The 19,631-nt window shown below is 38.4% G+C and overlaps 1 protein-coding gene across 1 annotated transcript; it reads right to left on the reverse strand.

Moving 5' to 3' along the window:
* Positions 1-138: 138 nt before the first annotated feature.
* Positions 139-19,376, reverse strand: LOC100375545 (uncharacterized). The gene is made up of 22 exons (XM_085497143.1): positions 19,240-19,376; positions 18,397-18,564; positions 18,001-18,168; positions 16,860-17,097; positions 16,457-16,741; positions 15,978-16,024; positions 15,690-15,881; positions 15,188-15,381; positions 14,958-15,065; positions 14,491-14,776; positions 13,528-13,902; positions 13,017-13,243; positions 12,314-12,506; positions 10,727-11,101; positions 10,246-10,410; positions 9,085-10,044; positions 8,568-8,708; positions 8,332-8,454; positions 8,129-8,230; positions 5,420-7,126; positions 4,270-4,589; positions 139-3,137 (listed from the first exon to the last, which is right to left on the reverse strand). Exons 1-22 carry the CDS (start codon positions 19,244-19,246, stop codon positions 978-980), a joined length of 8,541 nt encoding a protein of 2,846 aa, XP_085353269.1. The 5' UTR covers positions 19,247-19,376; the 3' UTR covers positions 139-977.
* Between the last annotated feature and the right edge of the window lie 255 nt (positions 19,377-19,631).

Raw genomic sequence — 19,631 nt, forward strand, 5'->3', positions numbered from 1 at the left:
GTACACTGATGCTAACTGGGATTCGATTTTCTAAATCACTGCATTCCAAAACCCCTATATATCCCGGTAAACCAAATTAAACGCAATTCTGCTGTCTATTTCTAGAAGTAACATTGGAATGCAAACAAACACATAAAATAAGCATGCATACAAGTATTTTATTGTTTCATAATGACAAATTATTAAACTTACACTAAAAAGAAAACAACGAATCAAATGCATTGTAACATAAGTCCATGTAGGATTTTTGCCGTATTCCCATACAACTGAATTATGTTGTTCTCTATGCAAGCCACGATTGTGCATCGTTTCTTGCATAGTGAAACACAATGAAATCGTATGTATTATGAATACGCCAAATATATATAAACTGGACATGCTATATATGCATAAGATTTTACAAAACATTCAATATACAGAAAAAAATAAGTAGAACTGTGCCTTTAGGTACTCACGATATTGTACATCTGGTGCTGCAAATACTTGAGCATTATTTAAGGGCATTCTGGTTTCATAAGGTATATAATATAATCAATATTACTGCTTACTCATATTCACAGCAAATTATCGTAGTCACTCTTATACACTAATTATGTTACTCTTGCCACTAGTCATGACGCTCTTACATTAAAACCAGTTGTATTGCTTACAAGTCCTGGCAAATCAACTATTGTAAGTGATGCACACAATCATTTATGTTTAAAATAGCCAACAAACAGTTGTGCAGATTATTTGTCATATTCCCGTAATACAGCATTGTGTTTTATAACACATGTAACCTTGAAAATAAAGAAACGAAGTTACTAACTTAGTAAAACATAAGGAAAGTCCATGTATTATGAACACACCAAGTGTATGTAAATTAGACGTGATATATGCCATCGAGTATTATTTCTATAGAATTATGTTAAAGTAATTCAAAACTGCCAATACGATAAGCTCTTCTGGCGTTTCTTTTATTAATGCAACTCTGGGTTTTAGATGCTGGCAATATTGCGTTTGCTCTTACTTCCCCTGCTATGTCCCCTACTTTCTTTGCTTCCTGAACTGCTCTTACTTCCCCCGGTATGACCCCCACTTTCTTTGCTTCCTGAACTGCTTTTACTTCCCCCGGTATGACCCCCACTTTCTTTGCTTCCTGAACTGCTTTTACTTCCCCCGGTATGACCCCCACTTTCTTTGCTTCCTGAACTGCTCTTACTATGATCCCCACTTTCTTTGCTTCCTGAACTGCTCTTACTTCCCCCGGTATGACCTCCACTTTCCTTGCTTTCACAGCTCTTGCCAGTGCAACCACTACTTTCCTTACTGTCACTGCTGCTTTCCTTGCTTTCACAGCTCTTACCAGTGCAATCACCACTTTCCTTACTGTCACTGCTGCTTTCCTTGCTTTCACAGCTCTTGCCAGTGCAACCACCACTTTCCTTACTGTCACTGCTGCTTTCCTTGCTTTCACAGCTCTTGCCAGTGCAACCACCACTTTCCTTACTGTCACTGTTGCTTTCATTGCTTTCACAGCTCTTGCCAGTGCAACCACCACTTTCCTTGCTATCACTGCTGCTTCCTTTGCTTTCACAGTCCTTGCCAGTGCAACCACCACTTTCTTTACTCTCACTACTACTTCCTTTGCTACTACTATCACCTGGATTTGTGGTTGGTGAATTTGTATTAGGTGGTTCGGTATATGGTGTTCCAGTAGATGGCTGTTCAGAGGATGATACCTCAGTAGTTGGTGGTTCAGTAGATGGTGTTCCAGTAGATGGTTGTTCAGTGGATGATACCTCAGTAGTTGGTGGTTCAGTAGATGGTGTTCCAGTAGATGGCTGTTCAGTGGATGGTTCCTCAGTGGTTGGTGGTTCAGTGGATGGTGTTCCAGTAGTTGGTGGTTCAGTAGATGGTGTTCCAGTAGTTGGATGTTCGGTGGATGATACCCCAGTGGTCCGTCGTTCAGTAGATGGTGTTCCAGAAGTTGGCTGTTCAGTGGTTGGTGGTTCAGTGGATGGTGTTGCAGTAGTTGGTGGTTCAGTAGATGGTGTTCCAGTAGTTGGATGTTCGGTGGATGATACCCCAGTGGTCCGTGGTTCAGTAGATGGTGTTCCAGAAGTTGGCTGTTCAGTGGTTGGTGGTTCAGTGGATGGTGTTGCAGTAGTTGGTGGTTCAGTAAATGGTGTTCCAGTAGTTGGCTGTTTGGTGGATGATACCCCAGTGGTTGGTGGTTCAGTAGATGGTGTTCCAGTAGTTGGCTGTTCAGTTGATGGTGCCTCAGTGGTTGGTGGTTCAGTGGATGGTGTTCCAGTAGTTGGTGGTTCAGTAGATGGTGTTCCAGTAGTTGGTGGTTCAGTGGATGGTGTTCCAGTAGTTGGTGGTTCAGTAGATGGTGTTCCAGTAGTTGGTGGTTCAGTGGATGGTGTTCCAGTAGTTGGTGGTTCAGTAGATGGTGTTCCAGTAGTTGGTGGTTCAGTGGATGGTGTTCCAGTAGTTGGTGGTTCAGTAGATGGTGTTCCAGTAGTTGGTGGTTCAGTGGATGGTGTTCCAGTAGTTGGTGGTTCAGTGGATGGTGTTCCAGTAGTTGGTGGTTCAGTAGATGGTGTTCCAGTAGTTGGTGGTTCAGTGGATGGTGTTCCAGTAGTTGGTGATTCAGTAGATGGTGTTCCAGTAGTTGGTGGTTCAGTAGATGGTGTTCCAGTAGTTGGTGGTTCAGTAGATGGTGTTCCAGTAGTTGGTGGTTCAGTAGATGGTGTTCCAGTAGTTGGTGATTCAGTGGATGGTGTTCCAGTAGTTGGTGATTCAGTAGATGGTGTTCCAGTAGTTGGTGATTCAGTAGATGGTGTTCCAGTAGTTGGTGGTTCAGTGGATGGTGTTCCAGTAGTTAAATGTTCAGAATATGGTGCCTCGGTTGTTGGCAGTTTAGTAGAAAGTGTTCCAGTAGATGGTAGTTCAGAGGATTGTGGCTCAGTGGTTAGTGGTTCAGTAGATGGCTGTTCAGTAGATGCTTCCTCAGTAGTTGGTGACCCAGTAGATGGTGTTCCAGTAGTTGGCTGTTCAGTGGATGGTTCCTCAGCAGATGATGTTCTAGTAGGTGGCCTTTCAGTGGATCGTGCATCAGTAGTTGGTTGACCTGTTGGTGCTGCAGTTGTCTGTGTACCAAAATAAATCAGTTATTCTGCACTAAAATAAGTAGTAGCAGTCATATATAGCAGACACACACATTTAAGAAATCTCAAGTTTTTCAAAATGTAGATTGATTCAATTTCCCATAAGCTCTATTGTACAATAAGGTAGTTTTAACGAAAATATATTGACACACATAAAATGACAAATATACATTGACAATTCTGCTCATATTTGATCCTCAGTCCAAATTATCGTTTCCAAATTATCATATTTTTTTAAAATATGATTCACAATTGTCAATTGTTTGATAAATTATTTGAATGATTTTCAAATTAAAAGGTAAATTGTGTACTGATAGAGGTAAACAGGAAATTGTCTCTAATCTAACTAATATACATGTTGAAACAGAAAATGGTTAGTTTAACAGAATGCAGACGCAATGTAAGAGGTCAAAGTTTTAGATGAAAGATTGATTGATGCGCCAGAAGAAGCATAGTTTATCAAAAACAATGTAGACAACAGATTCCCAAAAGTAGTACACACTTGTCGAGTCGTGGTAAATATATTTTTTCAATGGTAATATGATCACAACAGAAATAAGAATTGGGGAACATCTTCTAAATGCACTTGGTAATAGAAAGTGTAAAAGTAAGATGATTTCGAATGTAGATCAAATGTTTGCGATAAACCACTTATTATGAATGAGTGTAAAACTAACCATTGTAAACTTTAATGAATGTGAATAATAATATTTTAAATTGATCGAATGAAATGCCAAATTAATCTCAAGTTTGTAGATCACGATCAAAAGATGGGTTGTCTGAACTTATTCATATTTTGAGATTGTGACATTTTAGGGCAAGAGATGAAGAGAATGTAGGCGTGACTACAAGCACGTGCTAGTTGCAATACTCAAATAAAGTGCAATGATACAAGAGGACTTGTGGTTGTTCATACTATGTATAACGCGACTAAGACTTGCAAAGAGTAATTCACAATTCACGGGAAAATAACATATGTACACACTATTTGTAAAATTGTTAAGACAGAATTAGCCATAAAGTAAAAGCCATAGTATAACAATATTTTTTATATAATGTACAGTTGCAAACAGACGTTAGAATATATTATATATCATATATTCTCCTATGGTACCTCCTGGTTCTCGCAAGGCTTCTCACACAGCACACGAATTTCATAGTTGTAGCACATGGGTGGCATCTGATCAGAATGATAACATCTTAAGCCTTCATCAACATCACAGGAAACCTGCTGACCAGTTACATCATGTGGAGGACCTGTCACATGTTCGTATGGAGATTTTACACGACACTCTATGTCAACTGGTGATTCACAGAAATCATATAAATCGTGCAAGTCACTATATAGCTCAAATTCTCCCTCAGCTAAAGGATCGACCTTCTTGTGTGGTTCATCATCCATCCATTCCGACCACTCAGTAGTTGGAATACAGGCTATAATAAAGTATGGGAATACAAGATATTAATACATACCATGCGACACATTTACAATTGGTATGAACCCATAGTAAAAAATTTACAAAAGTGGTAATAACATACCTATAACCATAAACAAAAAAATACAGGTCCAAGAACCCAAAACAAAAGACTGGTAACAATTGACAAAAAACAACTGTACAAAACACGCACTACATGATCAAATTAGCAAGAGAAATTTATATGGACTCCATGCTGTACATGAAGTAATATTTTCGTCTATGTCCTTAACTGTGAACCAATGCATAGCGAGAAACAGTTATTTAAGGAGATCATGCTCTATGGTAGACGAAAGCGCCCACCCATATTTCCACTAAAGTGGCAATTAACCACACGATGACCAATGATGATGTCATTGAAATACTGGTTTAGACAGAATCGCATTGGAAAAGTGACCCTACACAAGACTAAAGTAAAATGTGTCAAGCAGACACCATTTTGTTGAAATCAGTCACATGATAGGAACTATAGGAAAACATGAAACACAATGTACACTATTATGGGAGAGGCTTAAGCTCTCAAAATTCTGACGTTTTGACATATCATTTACAATGGTTGGCTCCCAGTAAGTTGACATCTTGTACCATAAACCCCAAGGTCCGCTTGACAAAACTGAATTTCAATAGATGACGGCCACTGGAGACATGGGCATAAACCTGTGGTCATCTTTGTTCACTTATTTTAATGTACACTTATAACATATATGCTACGTTTTCAGCGTGTGTCCACATTTCGGCAATAATGACACATGAAATAACACTGAACACAAATTCAAACACAATACTAACCTGTGGTAGTTGGTTCAGCTGTACTTGTTTGTATGATTGTAGTTTTTAATTCTGTAGTACTTGTGGGTTCAGTTTTAGGAGCTGCTGTGGTTGTTGGTTCAGCTGTTGGTGCTGCTGTGGTTGTTGGTTCAGCTGTTGATGCTGCTGTGGTTGTTGGTTCAGCTGTTGGTGCTGCTGTGGTTGTTGGTTCAGCTGTTGATGCTGCTGTGGTTGTTGGTTCAGCTGTTGGTGCTGCTGTGGTTGTTGGTTCAGCTGTTGGTGCTGCTGTGGTTGTTGGTTCAGCTGTTGATGCTGCTGTGGTTGTTGGTTCAGCTGTAGGTACTCCTGTGGTTGTTGGTTCAACTGTAGGTGATGCTGTGGTTGTTGGTTCAGCTGTAGTCGGTGCAGGTGTATCTCCACTACCACTCTCTTCTGATTCACTTGGTGTTTCAGCTGTTGAGACAGTTGGTTCAGCTGTAAGTGCTGTTGTGGTGGTTGGTCCAGCTGTAGGTGCTGCTGTGGTTGTTGCTTCAGCTGTAGTTGGTGCAGATGGTTCTCCACTACCACTCTCTTCTGGCTCACTTGATGCTTCAGTTGGTAAAATAGTGGTTTCAGTTATAGGTGCTGTTGTGGTTGTAGGCTCAGCTGTAGGCACTGCTGTGGTTGTTGCTTCAGCTGTAGTTGGTGCAGATGTTTCTCCACTACCACTCTCTTCTGGCTCACTTGATGCTTCAGTTGTTGAAATGGTTGGTTCAGTGGTAGGTGCTGCTGTGGTCGTTGGTTCAGCTGTAGTTGGTGCAGGTGTTTCTCCACTACCACTCTCTTCTGACTCACTTGATGCTTCAGTTGGTAAAACAGTGGTTTCAGTTATAGGTGCTGCTGTGGTCGTTGGTTCAGCTGTAGTAGGTACAGGTGTCTCTCCACTACCACTCTCTTCTGGCTCACTTGATACTTCAGTTGTTGAAATGCTTGGTTCAGTGGTAGGTGCTGCTGTGGTTGTTGGTTCAGCTGTAGTTGGTGCAGGTGTTTCTCCACTACCACTCTCTTCTGACTCACTTGATGCTTCAGTTGGTAAAACAGTGGTTTCAGTTATAGGTGCTGCTGTGGTTGTTGGTTCAGCTGTAGTTGGGGCAAGTGTCTCTCCACTTCCACTCTCTTCTGACTCACTTGATGCTGCAGTTGTTAAAATGGTTGGCTCAGCTGTAGGTGCTGGCGTGGTAGTTAGTTCAGCTGTAGTTGGTGCTGCTGTGGTTGTTGGTTCAACTGTAGTAGGTACAGGTGTCTCTCCACTACCACTCTCTTCTGACTCACTTGATGCTTCAGTTGTTAAAATAGTAGATGTAGGTGCTGCTGTTGTTGGCAGTTCGGAGGTAGTTGTTGGTTCAGGAGTAGTTGCGAGTTCAGGGGTAGTTGTTGGTTCAGGAGCAGTTGTGGGTTCAGGTGTAGTTATTATTACACCAGGCTCACATGGCAGACACTGGCATTCCACAATATCTTCATATTCATATAAATCCTCTCTGCCATCTTCACATGACAATGGCACATGTTTTGTTTGAAATTGGGTTCCTTGACAACATTCACATCTATTTTCTATTGCGTTGGTTTCATGAGAATACTTTGACACAGACCTACAGCCACCATGACATTCACTAAGTTTGATTGGATGTACTGACACACACCCATCTATTTCAAACATCTGTGGTTCCTTCTCTACCGCAACACATCTTCCTAATGATGAAGCAATAATAAATGACAGATTATGGAATGTTTCATGTCATCTGAACATTGTATGAAATACTATGAACACACTAACCTAGATTTACAATATACACTGTTAATGTGAGTTTATTAACTACAAGTTTATTGAAATGTGATGCATTTTTAAGCCATTTTCCGAAGCTGCGAATTCTGGTCATTACTTAAATCACTAGAGTAACCAGGTACCTTCAATGAATTGGTGAAATTGCAATCATGTTTGCTAAGTCATATAGCGACAACGATTTAGGATCATAGTGTAACAAATCAGGATCTTCCTCGGGTTCCAAATCATGCACAGCTTTAGCAATTGCAAGAAGCATATTCTTTTTATAGATGGATGATAAAACACCGAATTTACGGAGAAAGTCTTTGAGCTGTAGAACCGTCATTCTATTAAAGTCAGCCATGGTCAGAAACGTGAAACAGATGCAAGAAATCATTCGGGAGTTAACGCACAAGACAACACGATTTAGAACCATTTTCAATCAAAGCTTGACCTGTAACACATGACTAGCAACCGGTTACTGGGCAGTCTCTTGAGATCTCACACGGAGCGAGAAATGGGATATTACATATTGTGGAATTGATGTATAGGTAGGTACAAACTGAATATTGGAATGGGATGCAATGAAACATGGAATATTCTTATGGAACGAATATGGAATTTGAAATAAGAATCAAGGAAAATTGGGATAACCACATTATAACATAGCGTTTGTAATGGTTTGCCACACCATTACTTAATATTGGCATATTAGCTGTACTCACATAGTTGGTGGTTAATGAGCAATCGTTATCAACATGTTGTTTTCTCTCCATTTTATAATCCACATAAATGGTAATGGTAATTATGGATTATTTAGTGAAATAATATCTTTTCAAATAAGTATCACTTAGACGTAAATAACACGGCTTGTTTTGCCCCTCATACCATGTTACATTCTCTTGCAAATATTTAACTGCCCTACTTACGTCTACATCTATAATGAGGACAACAAGAGCCTAAATCAACGAGTTCAAGCTCTTCATGCTCTGCATCACAATCTGGCAATGGATCGCATTCTGATGGACAAGCTGGAAAAAATATATATAATATTATTTTTGCTTTTGAAATTTTGCTGCCCATACCATATGAAACTTGTTTTGTGAAATTTTTCATAAAAATCGATACTTACAACATGTATAAATTGTTCGTGAACAACATCCACTGTCATCAGTATGTGAGTATAGTTCAAGCCCAGGAGCACAAGTTGGTGGTGGTAAATCTTCTGGACACCCCATCTCAGCGATGCAACATGCTAGGCAATGACATAGTTTACATTAATATTATTTTAATATAACCAAATTTGTATGACAGTTACATGATACGTTTAATTGATCCTTTAAACAATTAATTAAAATCATTACTCACGACAACAATTTCCATTTTTATCATAAGTGCCATGTGGACAGTAACACCCAGGTTGTATACTTCCATCACAGTTATTGTTGCACGTGTTATTACACGTGTTTCCACATTCCATGTATTCCAAACCATAGGGACACACAGCAGCTGTTAAACAATAACGCACCGTTTGAACAAAGACATATTCATTTTTCATTTACCAAGAGGGAAAGCATGTTGTACTGTGAGATTTGCAGGACATGTAAATCACGTGTGTGTGTAGGGGTCTAGTATAGGATGTGTAGATCTGTAATTCACAATACAAATATAGAAATGTATATTTTAATAACTATTTAGCACTATATATGCGCCAGCCAATGTGTGATGTACATGTGAAATTCGAACATGATCAGTCCAATTTCAGATGCATAACACATGGATGAATAAGCTGTTGTTTTCAGCTGTTGTTGTGGCATTTAGTTAGCTCGAAAAATAAATAATCTCGTGAGCCATGTCTATCCAATAAATGATGAATAATACTTACGACAAGCATGGTTTCTCCACTCCACACACTCAGATTGACAGTCTTTAGCAAAGCCTTCTAAAAATTCACAGTACTCATCTTCACATAGGTCAATGCATAAATCGTAATATTCCAATCTGCTTGTGTCCCCTTCGCATTCTTCAAATACATCAGATAGAATGTAGTCACAAAGTTCTTCACTGACTGGAATACACGAGGTTGTTGGCTCAGCTGTGGTTGGGCCTTCAGTAATTATTGTAGTTACTGGCCTAGAAGTTGTTGATTCCGCTGTGGTTGGCCTTGTTGTATATTCAACTGTTGTTTCTTCCCCACTACCACTCTCATCTGTGGGGCCTTCAGTAATTATTGTAGTTACTGGCCTGGACGTTGTTGGTTCCGCTGTGGTTGGCCTTGTTGTATATTCAATTGTTGTTTCTTCTCCACTACCACTCTCATCTGTGGGGCCTTCAGTAATTATTGTAGTTACTGGCCTAGAAGTTGTTGGTTCCGCTGTGGTTGGCCTTGTTGTATATTCAACTGTTGTTTCTTTCCCACTACCACTCTCATCTGTGGGGCCTTCAGTACTTATTGTAGTTACTGGCCTAGAAGTTGTTGGTTCCGCTGTGGTTGGCCTTGTTGTATATTCAACTGTTGTTTCTTCCCCACTACCACTCTCATCTGTGGGGCCTTCAGTAATTATTGTAGTTACTGGCCTAGAAGTTGTTGGTTCCGATGTGGTTGGCCTTGTTGTATATTCAACTGTTGTTTCTTCCCCACTACCACTCTCATCTGTAGGGCCTTCAGTACTTATTGTAGTTACGGGCCTAGAAGTTGTTGGTTCCGCTGTGGTTGGCCTTGTTGTATATTCAACTGTTGTTTCTTCCCCACTACCACTTCCACTCTCATCTGTTGGACCTTCTGTGGTTTTTGGTCGTAATGTTGTCTGTATGGTAGATGTTGGTTGAGATGTTGTTGTCGGCACTTAAGTGAAATGAAAGTATAGATGAGTTTCAATGTTGGAAAGTATTTTTTCATAAAAAAAAACATGAAAAGATTTGTTATTGGTAATTACTATTTTTATCTTAATTTAATGTGTGGTAATGGCCAACATTTATGAAGATTATTTACTGGACATATTTCAACATACTATTATAACCTTATACTGTCAGAAAAAATCGTTACCTGGACAGGGTAAGCACTCGTCGCCAGTTTTCACAAAATCATCATGGCAAAAACACCCAGGTGCCGGTAATAAATCACATTCTTTGTTTTCATTGCAGTTACTCAATGTAATGTTACAAGCAGGACCACATTCGGTGTAGTACATATCTTCTGGACACTCAAATGCTGACAATAGCAAATATATATCTCAATATTATTGATTATAACATGGAATCTAGAAATGGATCACATCAGCAAAAAGGAACAACAAACATGTGAACTTCAAGCCCATCATACAGTAACTATTCTTAGTCAATTGTTAGTCGATATTATGCAGTTCGCATGGGTGTGCTATTTTCTCTGAATTATATATTTCTTCATGTTTTGTTTTCCCAACAATATTTTCTAGATTCAAGTAAACTCGCTTGGCTGAGTTGACGATGAAGTCACACATCACAATGCAATGCAATGTGAGTAATGTACAATGAGTACTACTACTTACGGCATACATCTTCAGATCTCCACTCGATGCAAATCCCATTATATGAACACTCTCTAGCATAAGCAGAAATTCCGTCACAAGAACACCTATCTTTTCTATCTGCATCACACTGACAACAATCATACAAACAGTTTTCATAATAATGGCCCCAATCGATGATGTTATGGCAATCTTCAAAGAGGTTTGACATGATTGGTTCACACAACTGTTTGCATTCCTCTGAGGGTATATCACATGGACGAGAAGGCAGCGGAGGTGGGCAATCTGAATCATTTCTCACTGGCACAAACCAATCATGTACAAAGTCATCCACATCTTCCACGACGGTTCCATTACGAAGTTGGAAGTCGTCACTTTGATCACCATTACAAGGCCCTAAAAATAATCATTTAAAAGGGAGTTGGGACAACGATCTTTAAAGTGAAGTCACAAAGAAGCAGCTTACAATTATTGAAATGTAAACCGTATTCTAATTAGGCAAATACATACAAGCACTTATGCACAAAAGGAAACACATACACCACTCATATCTCATATATAGAAAAAATATGGGTGAATTTATTCTGAATAATCTCCAAAATAGAAATAACCCCCAAACTATTAGTTTTTAGAAGAAACCTACACAAAAGACACTAATTAGTAAAATGGAGTGAATGGGCTACTTTGCTAAAAAGTTTAAAGGATCTAAGTATATCCTCCATTACAGAAACAGTGGGTAGAGAGAATGATCATCCTGATACAGCAATCTCTATAAGCTCTACAAGGGCAGAGTGACGTGATGAATTAGTCCTTTAATGATGATTGCAATCACACTACATTTATTAAGCAATGACGTGATGTGTGTTTTGAAAATTTCCTTGCTACAGTCAACATTGCCTGTAAATACATCGGATACATGGGCAGTACACTGTGTCAAGTTGCGTGCTTGGAAAGACATTTTCCAAATAGGAATCCGCCTGCTCCTAGTGCACACTGCTATCATAGTCCTTCAACTAACAGTTATACATCTGCATGTTGCAGATCTGCAACAGTTATATATTTGTATAATCGTCCAAATAAGAACTGGTGTGAATTTGTGATTGCAACAATGTGGCCACCACTACCCATGATATGTTTGTATATACTATGGAAGCAGATGTCCCCCGTGACTGCAAATTGGAGTAAGACACCATAATGCATACATCACTAGATTGAAGTGTACAATTCACTAGCAGTCTGTGCAAACTGTATATCAAGCAATGCATCACTATCTATTTTAGAGTCAATAACCATAGTGGTATGATGAGTGCTAAGCTAACTACACTAAAACGGGATCAGAGAAATCCCGGCAATGTTGCTACATTACCCAAATGTCACAATTGCAGCAACAGCCATGTTGCTATGGAGATACAAAATTTTTGTGACTGCTATAATAACAGTTTCAAAAATAATCAGAAATAATCCACGTAATTCAATTTAGGCTAGCTTCCCCTAATAATATAGCACTGATATTATGAAACCTGAATGCCCTATGGAAAATAAATATCTCAACATTGGTGGGAGGGTGGTACCTGATTTAAAAATGCTTGAATCAATAATACTACTCACCACATATGCCCTCTGTCCTATCCCAATAGAGTTCAGACGGAACAAGTACACTATATGTATGGTAAACTCCTTCAAAACGTACGTCCAAACCTATATCGGGAATTCTAAGCACGGTCTGCATGCCAGCTAATTCGACAAATATGCTGTCATCAATATTGACCGGGAGTTCCACCATCTCTCCATCTACTTTTACCTAATTACAAATGAGTGTTCAATTCCACAAAGAAAGGCCAACAATTAGAAACATTATATAAAGATGTTTTACACAGTTAATTATAGATAAAACTGATATAAATACAAAGAATTATACAATGATTTATCTAATAAGAACTTTATTCCCAACTGCTTTTCTGTGAACTTGAGATGTAATTCAGGTTGCAGGGCGTGTGATCGCCTTTTGGTTCATCAGTTATATAACATCAGACAAATAAAACACTGGAAACGAAATAATTTATTTTATCCCTTATTGCCAAAGAAGGTTCAGATTTTCTTTCTTCTAAAAACGTGGGTCTCTGCTGTTGAGATATGGAGGACGTTATGAGACATAACACACTGACATTTCCTTGAAACTTGCATTTTATCTTTCAAATAAAAAAAAAACTGAGACATTGTTTCTGGCTTATAACAAACCCCAATGTGTTAATATTTGTAATTTATATGCAATAATAGGTATATTAGTACACAGATAAATATGAGACATTACCTTTCCCATCCTCATCAACACTACAGTGTGGCCACCATATATAACTATGATTTCTTTAGTACAAGAGGTTTCTGGCTGCCAAGTACATTCGACATTATCAATTAAAACCTGAAAGTCATATGGGGCATCCTGTGGCCTAGCAAGAACATAAGTACAGACACCTTGGTGGGAGAACCATTTGCCATCAAAACTCTGGTAGTGGGGATCGCCAAAACCATAGCATAGACCTTCAATGAAAACATGGATGTGGATCACGAAGTGGCAAGAATTAGTTATGAGCAAGTACAACTTCTCACCAAACATTATACATATATATAGAATATAAATTATCGATATTATATTTCATCAGATGGCACACTATTTCACCAGCTGCCCATCCTCTGTAACCAGACTAGGACTAGCTTGGTTAACAATTATGACATGCCATGGCAAAGTGTTGAGTATAGCAGTTCTATCTACATCAAATAACAATTATCATCTTAACCACTTGTCATTGACAATATGTACTTACATGGTGGTTTTTGTGGTTCAGTTGGCGTAGTTGGTACTGTGACTGTAGTAGTTATTGGTTTTGTTGTATCTGGTGGTGGTGGCTCTGTGGTTGTGTCTGGGATAGGTGTTGGTGGCGCTGTTGTTATGTGAGGAGTCGTAATTTCCCGGGTTGTTTCTGGCACCATGGTAGTTGTTGGTGGCAAAGTTGGTGGTACTGTTGGGCATTCATTGACGCACTCTTCCCCATTCCAGGCCTGACCATCGGGACAACGACAACCCTCAACACAGCTGTCCTGACAGTGACCATAGTGATGTTCGTAGTACCTCCCAACACATGTGTCCTTGCAGGGTGATATACATGGGTCATAGACCAAGCACCCGTCACACATTATTGCTATAAAATAATAATAATTATAATAACTTTATTCACTATACTTATAAGATACAATATGCAGTGTTCTTAACGTGTGCTATACTGAAACCCCCGGGGGTATTCACATTGAAGTGATATATGTACATGTGCCGCCAAAATGGGTTCCAAATTCACCACTTCTGTCTGAAAAGGGGTATGTTATTTTACCCTGTCTGAAAAGGGGTATCCATATTTTCCAAAGACTGTCTCTAGAGCTTGAGTGATCCAACAATCAGGAGAATTCAAGCCCACCTGCTTTTCCCTTGATACCATTTATGCTCACTGTCTGAAAAGGGATGTCAAATATCCACAGTTTGCCTGAAATAGGGTATGTAATTTGAGTTTGTTTCTGTTCACACAGGCACACACCCCTGTCAGTATTTTTCGCAAGTCCCCCCGGGACTGGAATCAATTGTCTTCATGACCACGCACGTGTTGTAAACACATATCTGCTATGTTATCTGAGTATGGTAACCTGATGAGAAGTAGGGTTATTATTCTTCCATGGCACATTGTTAGAGTAGGTATAGAATTATAAGCAAACAACTGCGTCTATACATATATACTTACGACAAAGTTCCTGTGATCTCCATTTGATATGGATACCATGGCGACTACATTCATTTGCATACGCTGCTATAGCAGTACACATACATTCACAGTCACCTCCCATATCACATCCACATGCGTCGTATTTACATCTTCTGAGAAATGGTCGAAATGGTACCACACAATGACACGGCTTAAATAGATCTGATTTGATAACACTGCAACCCTTCATGGCCCAAGTCTTGCGTTCAGGAGATAATGCACATGTATCTTCAATATCAGGTGCGTCTGGGCAGCACTCATGAAGCTGGTGAAAGAGATAGTGTCACTAAGTAATATACCTGGTTCTTTATAGGCGTAAAGTGATTGGTCTCATCGTGGCGTATAAACACAATGAATCATATAAGACAAAACCCACACCGTGAATCAGATCGCCCCCTTTCAGCGAGAATTACATGCGAACACTTAAAACTAATATATATACATACCTTCCAACTGTTACCAAATTCAATGGGAGATTCTAAGGGAAACCCTCCACCAGGAGCTGTGAAATCATCTTTCTGTTTACCATTGAAATTACCGCACAGCCCCTCAACCTAAAACATATTGAAAATAGCAAAAGTCAAATGTGCGTACTGTCAACAACAATGTAGCGTGTAGTATCAAAGATTGTTTAGGTCTCTAATTACGTAATTTTCAATACACATTATCACCATACTTTTGAATGATGTCTGCCATCTATAATAATGTACACCCTAGTTCCTCGATCCCATTTCACAACAAGGCCAATGTTAGTGTAGACAAATGTGAATATTGTCATTTCGACTATCTCGACTGGTGGGCCATTCTGTGACATCACTTGTGGGTCTTTGCCTCTGATTAATTTGACTGTAGTTCGTTCATGTATTGTACCTATGTTATAAGGGAAATAATTGAAATTAAGTTTGTAAAGAGTGTTTAATATCAGACAAATTCATTACACCACACCATACCATACCATACAGTGTTATTGTACCAGCGCCTAATACATTAGAATATCACATTTACTGCCGAAATTATCATGTGTACGAGCAATGTTTTATATCTAAAACCTATTTTCACAAATTCACCTTACAGCTATTCTACTATGGCCGTTCGCACTGCCCGGAAACGGCGACGCTTTAACATTTTTTTGAAATAAAATAGTATCCCATTTACATCAAAGCTAAGAAATAACTCACCAATTCGGATGATGATATCCTTAGTACAGGTCACTCCACTTGTACCACACTTGATATTCTTCGCTGATATACGATATTTCTCAGAATTATCAGAAGTTGTCTGTGAAAGTATGTAGTCACATTCTCCCTGAAAGTCGTAGCTCACACCGTCAAATGTGTTATAGTGAGGATCACCGTACACATAACACACGCCTAATACATTCAGATAGAAAAATACTTATTAGATTACTGATAACTGGTAACTAGAATAACGATAATGAGTGTGTCACAGAAGTTATGTTAACTTACCGCTACATTCCATTTCTTCACAAGACCACGTTCCACTTTGACAAACACTTGAATACAAGAATACATATGTGATTATTTTATATGCAATATTACACAATTATCTTTTTTCTACGCAATATCTACCCACTTGGTAATATTGTATTGCTGGTCATAAGTTATGATGAATAAGTTACATATTCATGTCAGCAGCCGTCCTGGTAATTGTTTATAGTCAGGAAGAATTACTGGTTTTACTATACCATGTTTTCTCTAATGTAAGGAAGAGTTCAGACTAAACTGAAAATGGTGAATGATCACTAGCGTCACCACTTCCTATGAAGGGCTGTGCTTCAAACTTCCAAGAAATTGAATACAAGTTTCACTAAATGAAATAATTGCACTTGTAATTATATAATAAAATGGTCACTTTCGAAAGCCATAACACAAAAAAGATAGTAACACTTGCATCTTATAATAACTAACTCTAACAAAATAGTTACCATCGTTGACAGTCACTCTCCAGGACAGCACCATTACGGTATGTGTCACCTCCATGATGACAGGGACACCTCGATGGTCGCACGCACTTCTCACCGTCATGTACAAATCCATTAGCACATTCACAACCTGCTTCACATAGTGCCGAGCTGCAACCTTCATTAATTTGCATATTTTCACAAGTCGCGGGGCACACAGACTTACAGTCAGTGTATACTTCATGGTTGCCACATTCTACCGCAGGACATTCGATATCAACACATTCCCATGCAGCGTTGATGCATGTGCTATGGATGAAGAAAAAAATCCAGTTATAATTTGTCATATGTCGATAAAAATAATCGGGCCATTACTTAATATTGCTGTCTCAATCTCTCGGTTTATTATGCATACAACTCAACTCACCATGATCCACATCCATGTGGAATTTCTCGTCCTGCTTCGAACATTTCTCCATTACGTTCACATGGCAAATCTGCTAAGTACACACACTCGCCATCTTTCTCAACAAACATCTCTGGACATCTACACCCAGGAACACATGACTGATCATTGCATTCTATTCCTTCTCTCAATGTATCTGCCGTCACCTGACACGCTGAACCGCATTCTGTATATATCATGCCCGATGAGCATTCGACGCCTAAGAAGAATCAGACGAAAAGTAACTACCAATAAATAGCCTGTTATGTACTTGATTGGGTTAGTTAGACTTATTTATCCTTATTCTCTGTTATGGGGCAGCAATATGAGGTTTTAAATAAAAATTATCTGTGTATTGTATTGAGGCTAATTCATACTCCATCTCAACATATTTCCGAGGCACAACTTATCAATTATTTTAGCTTTACGATACGTCTATGAGGTACATATATTAAAACCTAACAACCAGGGCCAGTTTAACGATACGTCAGTACGTGTTTACACAATAATCCCCAAAATAAATAAACAATTCATTACTCTTTGATTGTTCAAGATCACGGAGGCAAATTTCGTGACAATAAAACTGTTATTGGTATTGGTTTATGTAATAACAAGAATTATCTTCCTGTAAGTGACTGTTATTGACTAAATTCGTACTTTGGGACAATAATTCTGATTATCATCCTCGGGTGAGCTTAACTGTATAACATATCGTTGTATGAAACTTTGATAGTTATTGTCATGATTACGAACCATTGCCTTGAAAATCGACCAACATGCTCAGACGCCGATTATAATTGAGTCCACTCAGTGGTAGATGTTTTCATCAAGAGTATTGAATGTATTCCGAGGAAGGTTAACATTATTGTCAAATCGGACGAACAAATTATTATTAATATTATGCAGACGGTGAAAATTTCAGTCATTGTGATGGAATGGGCATATACGATGGAACGATATATAAAATCTAGTTTGCTTCAAATGTCGATTTTGACGTTTGAATATTATCTCAAATTCATAAATTGACAACCATTAAGGACATGAAACATTTGAAATCAAATAAATACATATTTTTCGGGTCAATGATTACATGAGCAGCCTTAACACTAATAACAAAACTTACCACATGTTAATATCTCCTGTCGCCAACCAATCAGTGGGACTCCTTTTTCTGCGCAGTCATGGGCATAGTCAGCAAAAATGACGCAATGACAATCGGTCTGTTGGCAGCTACATACATCAAATTTGCAGTTTTCGTAGTAATATTGAGGGTTCACAAACGTATGGCAATCTGGGTAATAATGTAATAAGTTATATGCATTATACTATAACAATAATCCAAGTACTCGAACTTATAATTGTATTTATTATTGAGATTTAACGAGTTTTCAGTACTGTACTTATATTGTATTATATTGAATTGTAAAAGTTCCAAGTACAATTACAAAAAAAAAAAAACAAATATCAGGAAGAATTTGAATTTCTTACTAATTTCCCACATCATGTGATTTATACTTACGTGTAAACATTGGATCGTTCAACAACTTCATACACGTTTCCTCAGCAGTGCTTGCATGCTGTGAAAATATTTCACATGGATGTGGTACTTCATCTACCGGTGCATCTCTGCATCCTGGGTTAGTTTTATACTTATTAGCGAAAGCTATAGAACTGGTTTCAATATCACCTATAAATAACACGTTGTATACATAATTTTTAATTCATTTGTAAATAAAATTGTGTGTTAAAACCAATGAAAGGTTTAGTTGAAAGGCGTAACTTAACGCAACAAATTACAAACTGAAAATAACTTGCTCATTAAAAGCACGGTGAACAAAGCTAAAACAACACTTAATGAGCAAGGGACCTCCCTTTTATTCAGTAGGTGACCCCAATGATGAAAGGGCAGAGTGTGGTCGTCCGATTTCAACAGGGGTGGATCAAATCTTGTGCACGGACAATGGACTGGGAATACAAATTGAAATCGTACGTGCTTTATTAGAGCTAACATTCTCTTGCGCATATAATTCGTATTATGCAAATTACAGGTTTTGAATAAATTTACGATATGCATTGACGAAATATGTAAAATCAGTTGTTATATATAACGAATAAATAGTATGTTTGTTTAAAAGATCGCGCATTTCAAAAAGTAAGGTCTATTTCCCTTGCTGTTTGTGCCACACATTTTAAAAATCAAAATGTTATACTAGACATAATATTTCACCGAAACCTCAATTTATGTGTTTTTATCCCCAAAATGATAGTGATATAGGGCAGATGGTTGTATGACATCAACACAATATTTACTAGAAGATTCTATCGTTCTATACAATAAATGTAAATACTTTTTAAAACATACCTTGCATGGTAAGGAAGTCATCTTGTTGGTTGTTGTTGTATGTGCCGCACAGACCGCATGTTTTTCCAAAATGTTCCGGAGTTACCGTGATGTATACACGATTTTTGCCATCCCACAATACTTTAATTCCATTCGCCAAATTCACCTGTAAAGAGATTAAAGTTGCTATAGGCCGCCGCACTGTGACGTCATTTGTTTATATATTTGCCAACCAGCATGCGCCGAATGTCGCTCATTGACATTGTCACTAGCTCGTTATTTTTTTGTAACACGGTTGCTAATTATTTTTTTATTAACTGGGAAGCATACATGTATATGAATAACACCGTTATTTTATCTTGGTTTGCAAACCAGTCACTGTGCACACGCATGCGCACAAAACGTAAACAAGT

This window comes from Saccoglossus kowalevskii, chromosome 3 (genome assembly GCF_978046115.1).
Source record: "Saccoglossus kowalevskii chromosome 3, keSacKowa6.1, whole genome shotgun sequence".
Lineage (NCBI taxonomy): Eukaryota > Metazoa > Hemichordata > Enteropneusta > Harrimaniidae > Saccoglossus > Saccoglossus kowalevskii.

What these genes read in the sequence shown, in the direction of transcription:
- LOC100375545 (XM_085497143.1), bottom strand. An exon ending in TGAAGAAATGGAATGTAGCG is followed by an intron (nt 15,882 to 15,977) that starts GTAAGTTAACAT and finishes TGAATGTATTAG; the next exon opens with GCGTGTGTTATGTGTACGGT. An exon ending in AGCTGAACCAACTACCACAG is followed by an intron (nt 4,590 to 5,419) that starts GTTAGTATTGTG and finishes ACTTTATTATAG; the next exon opens with CCTGTATTCCAACTACTGAG.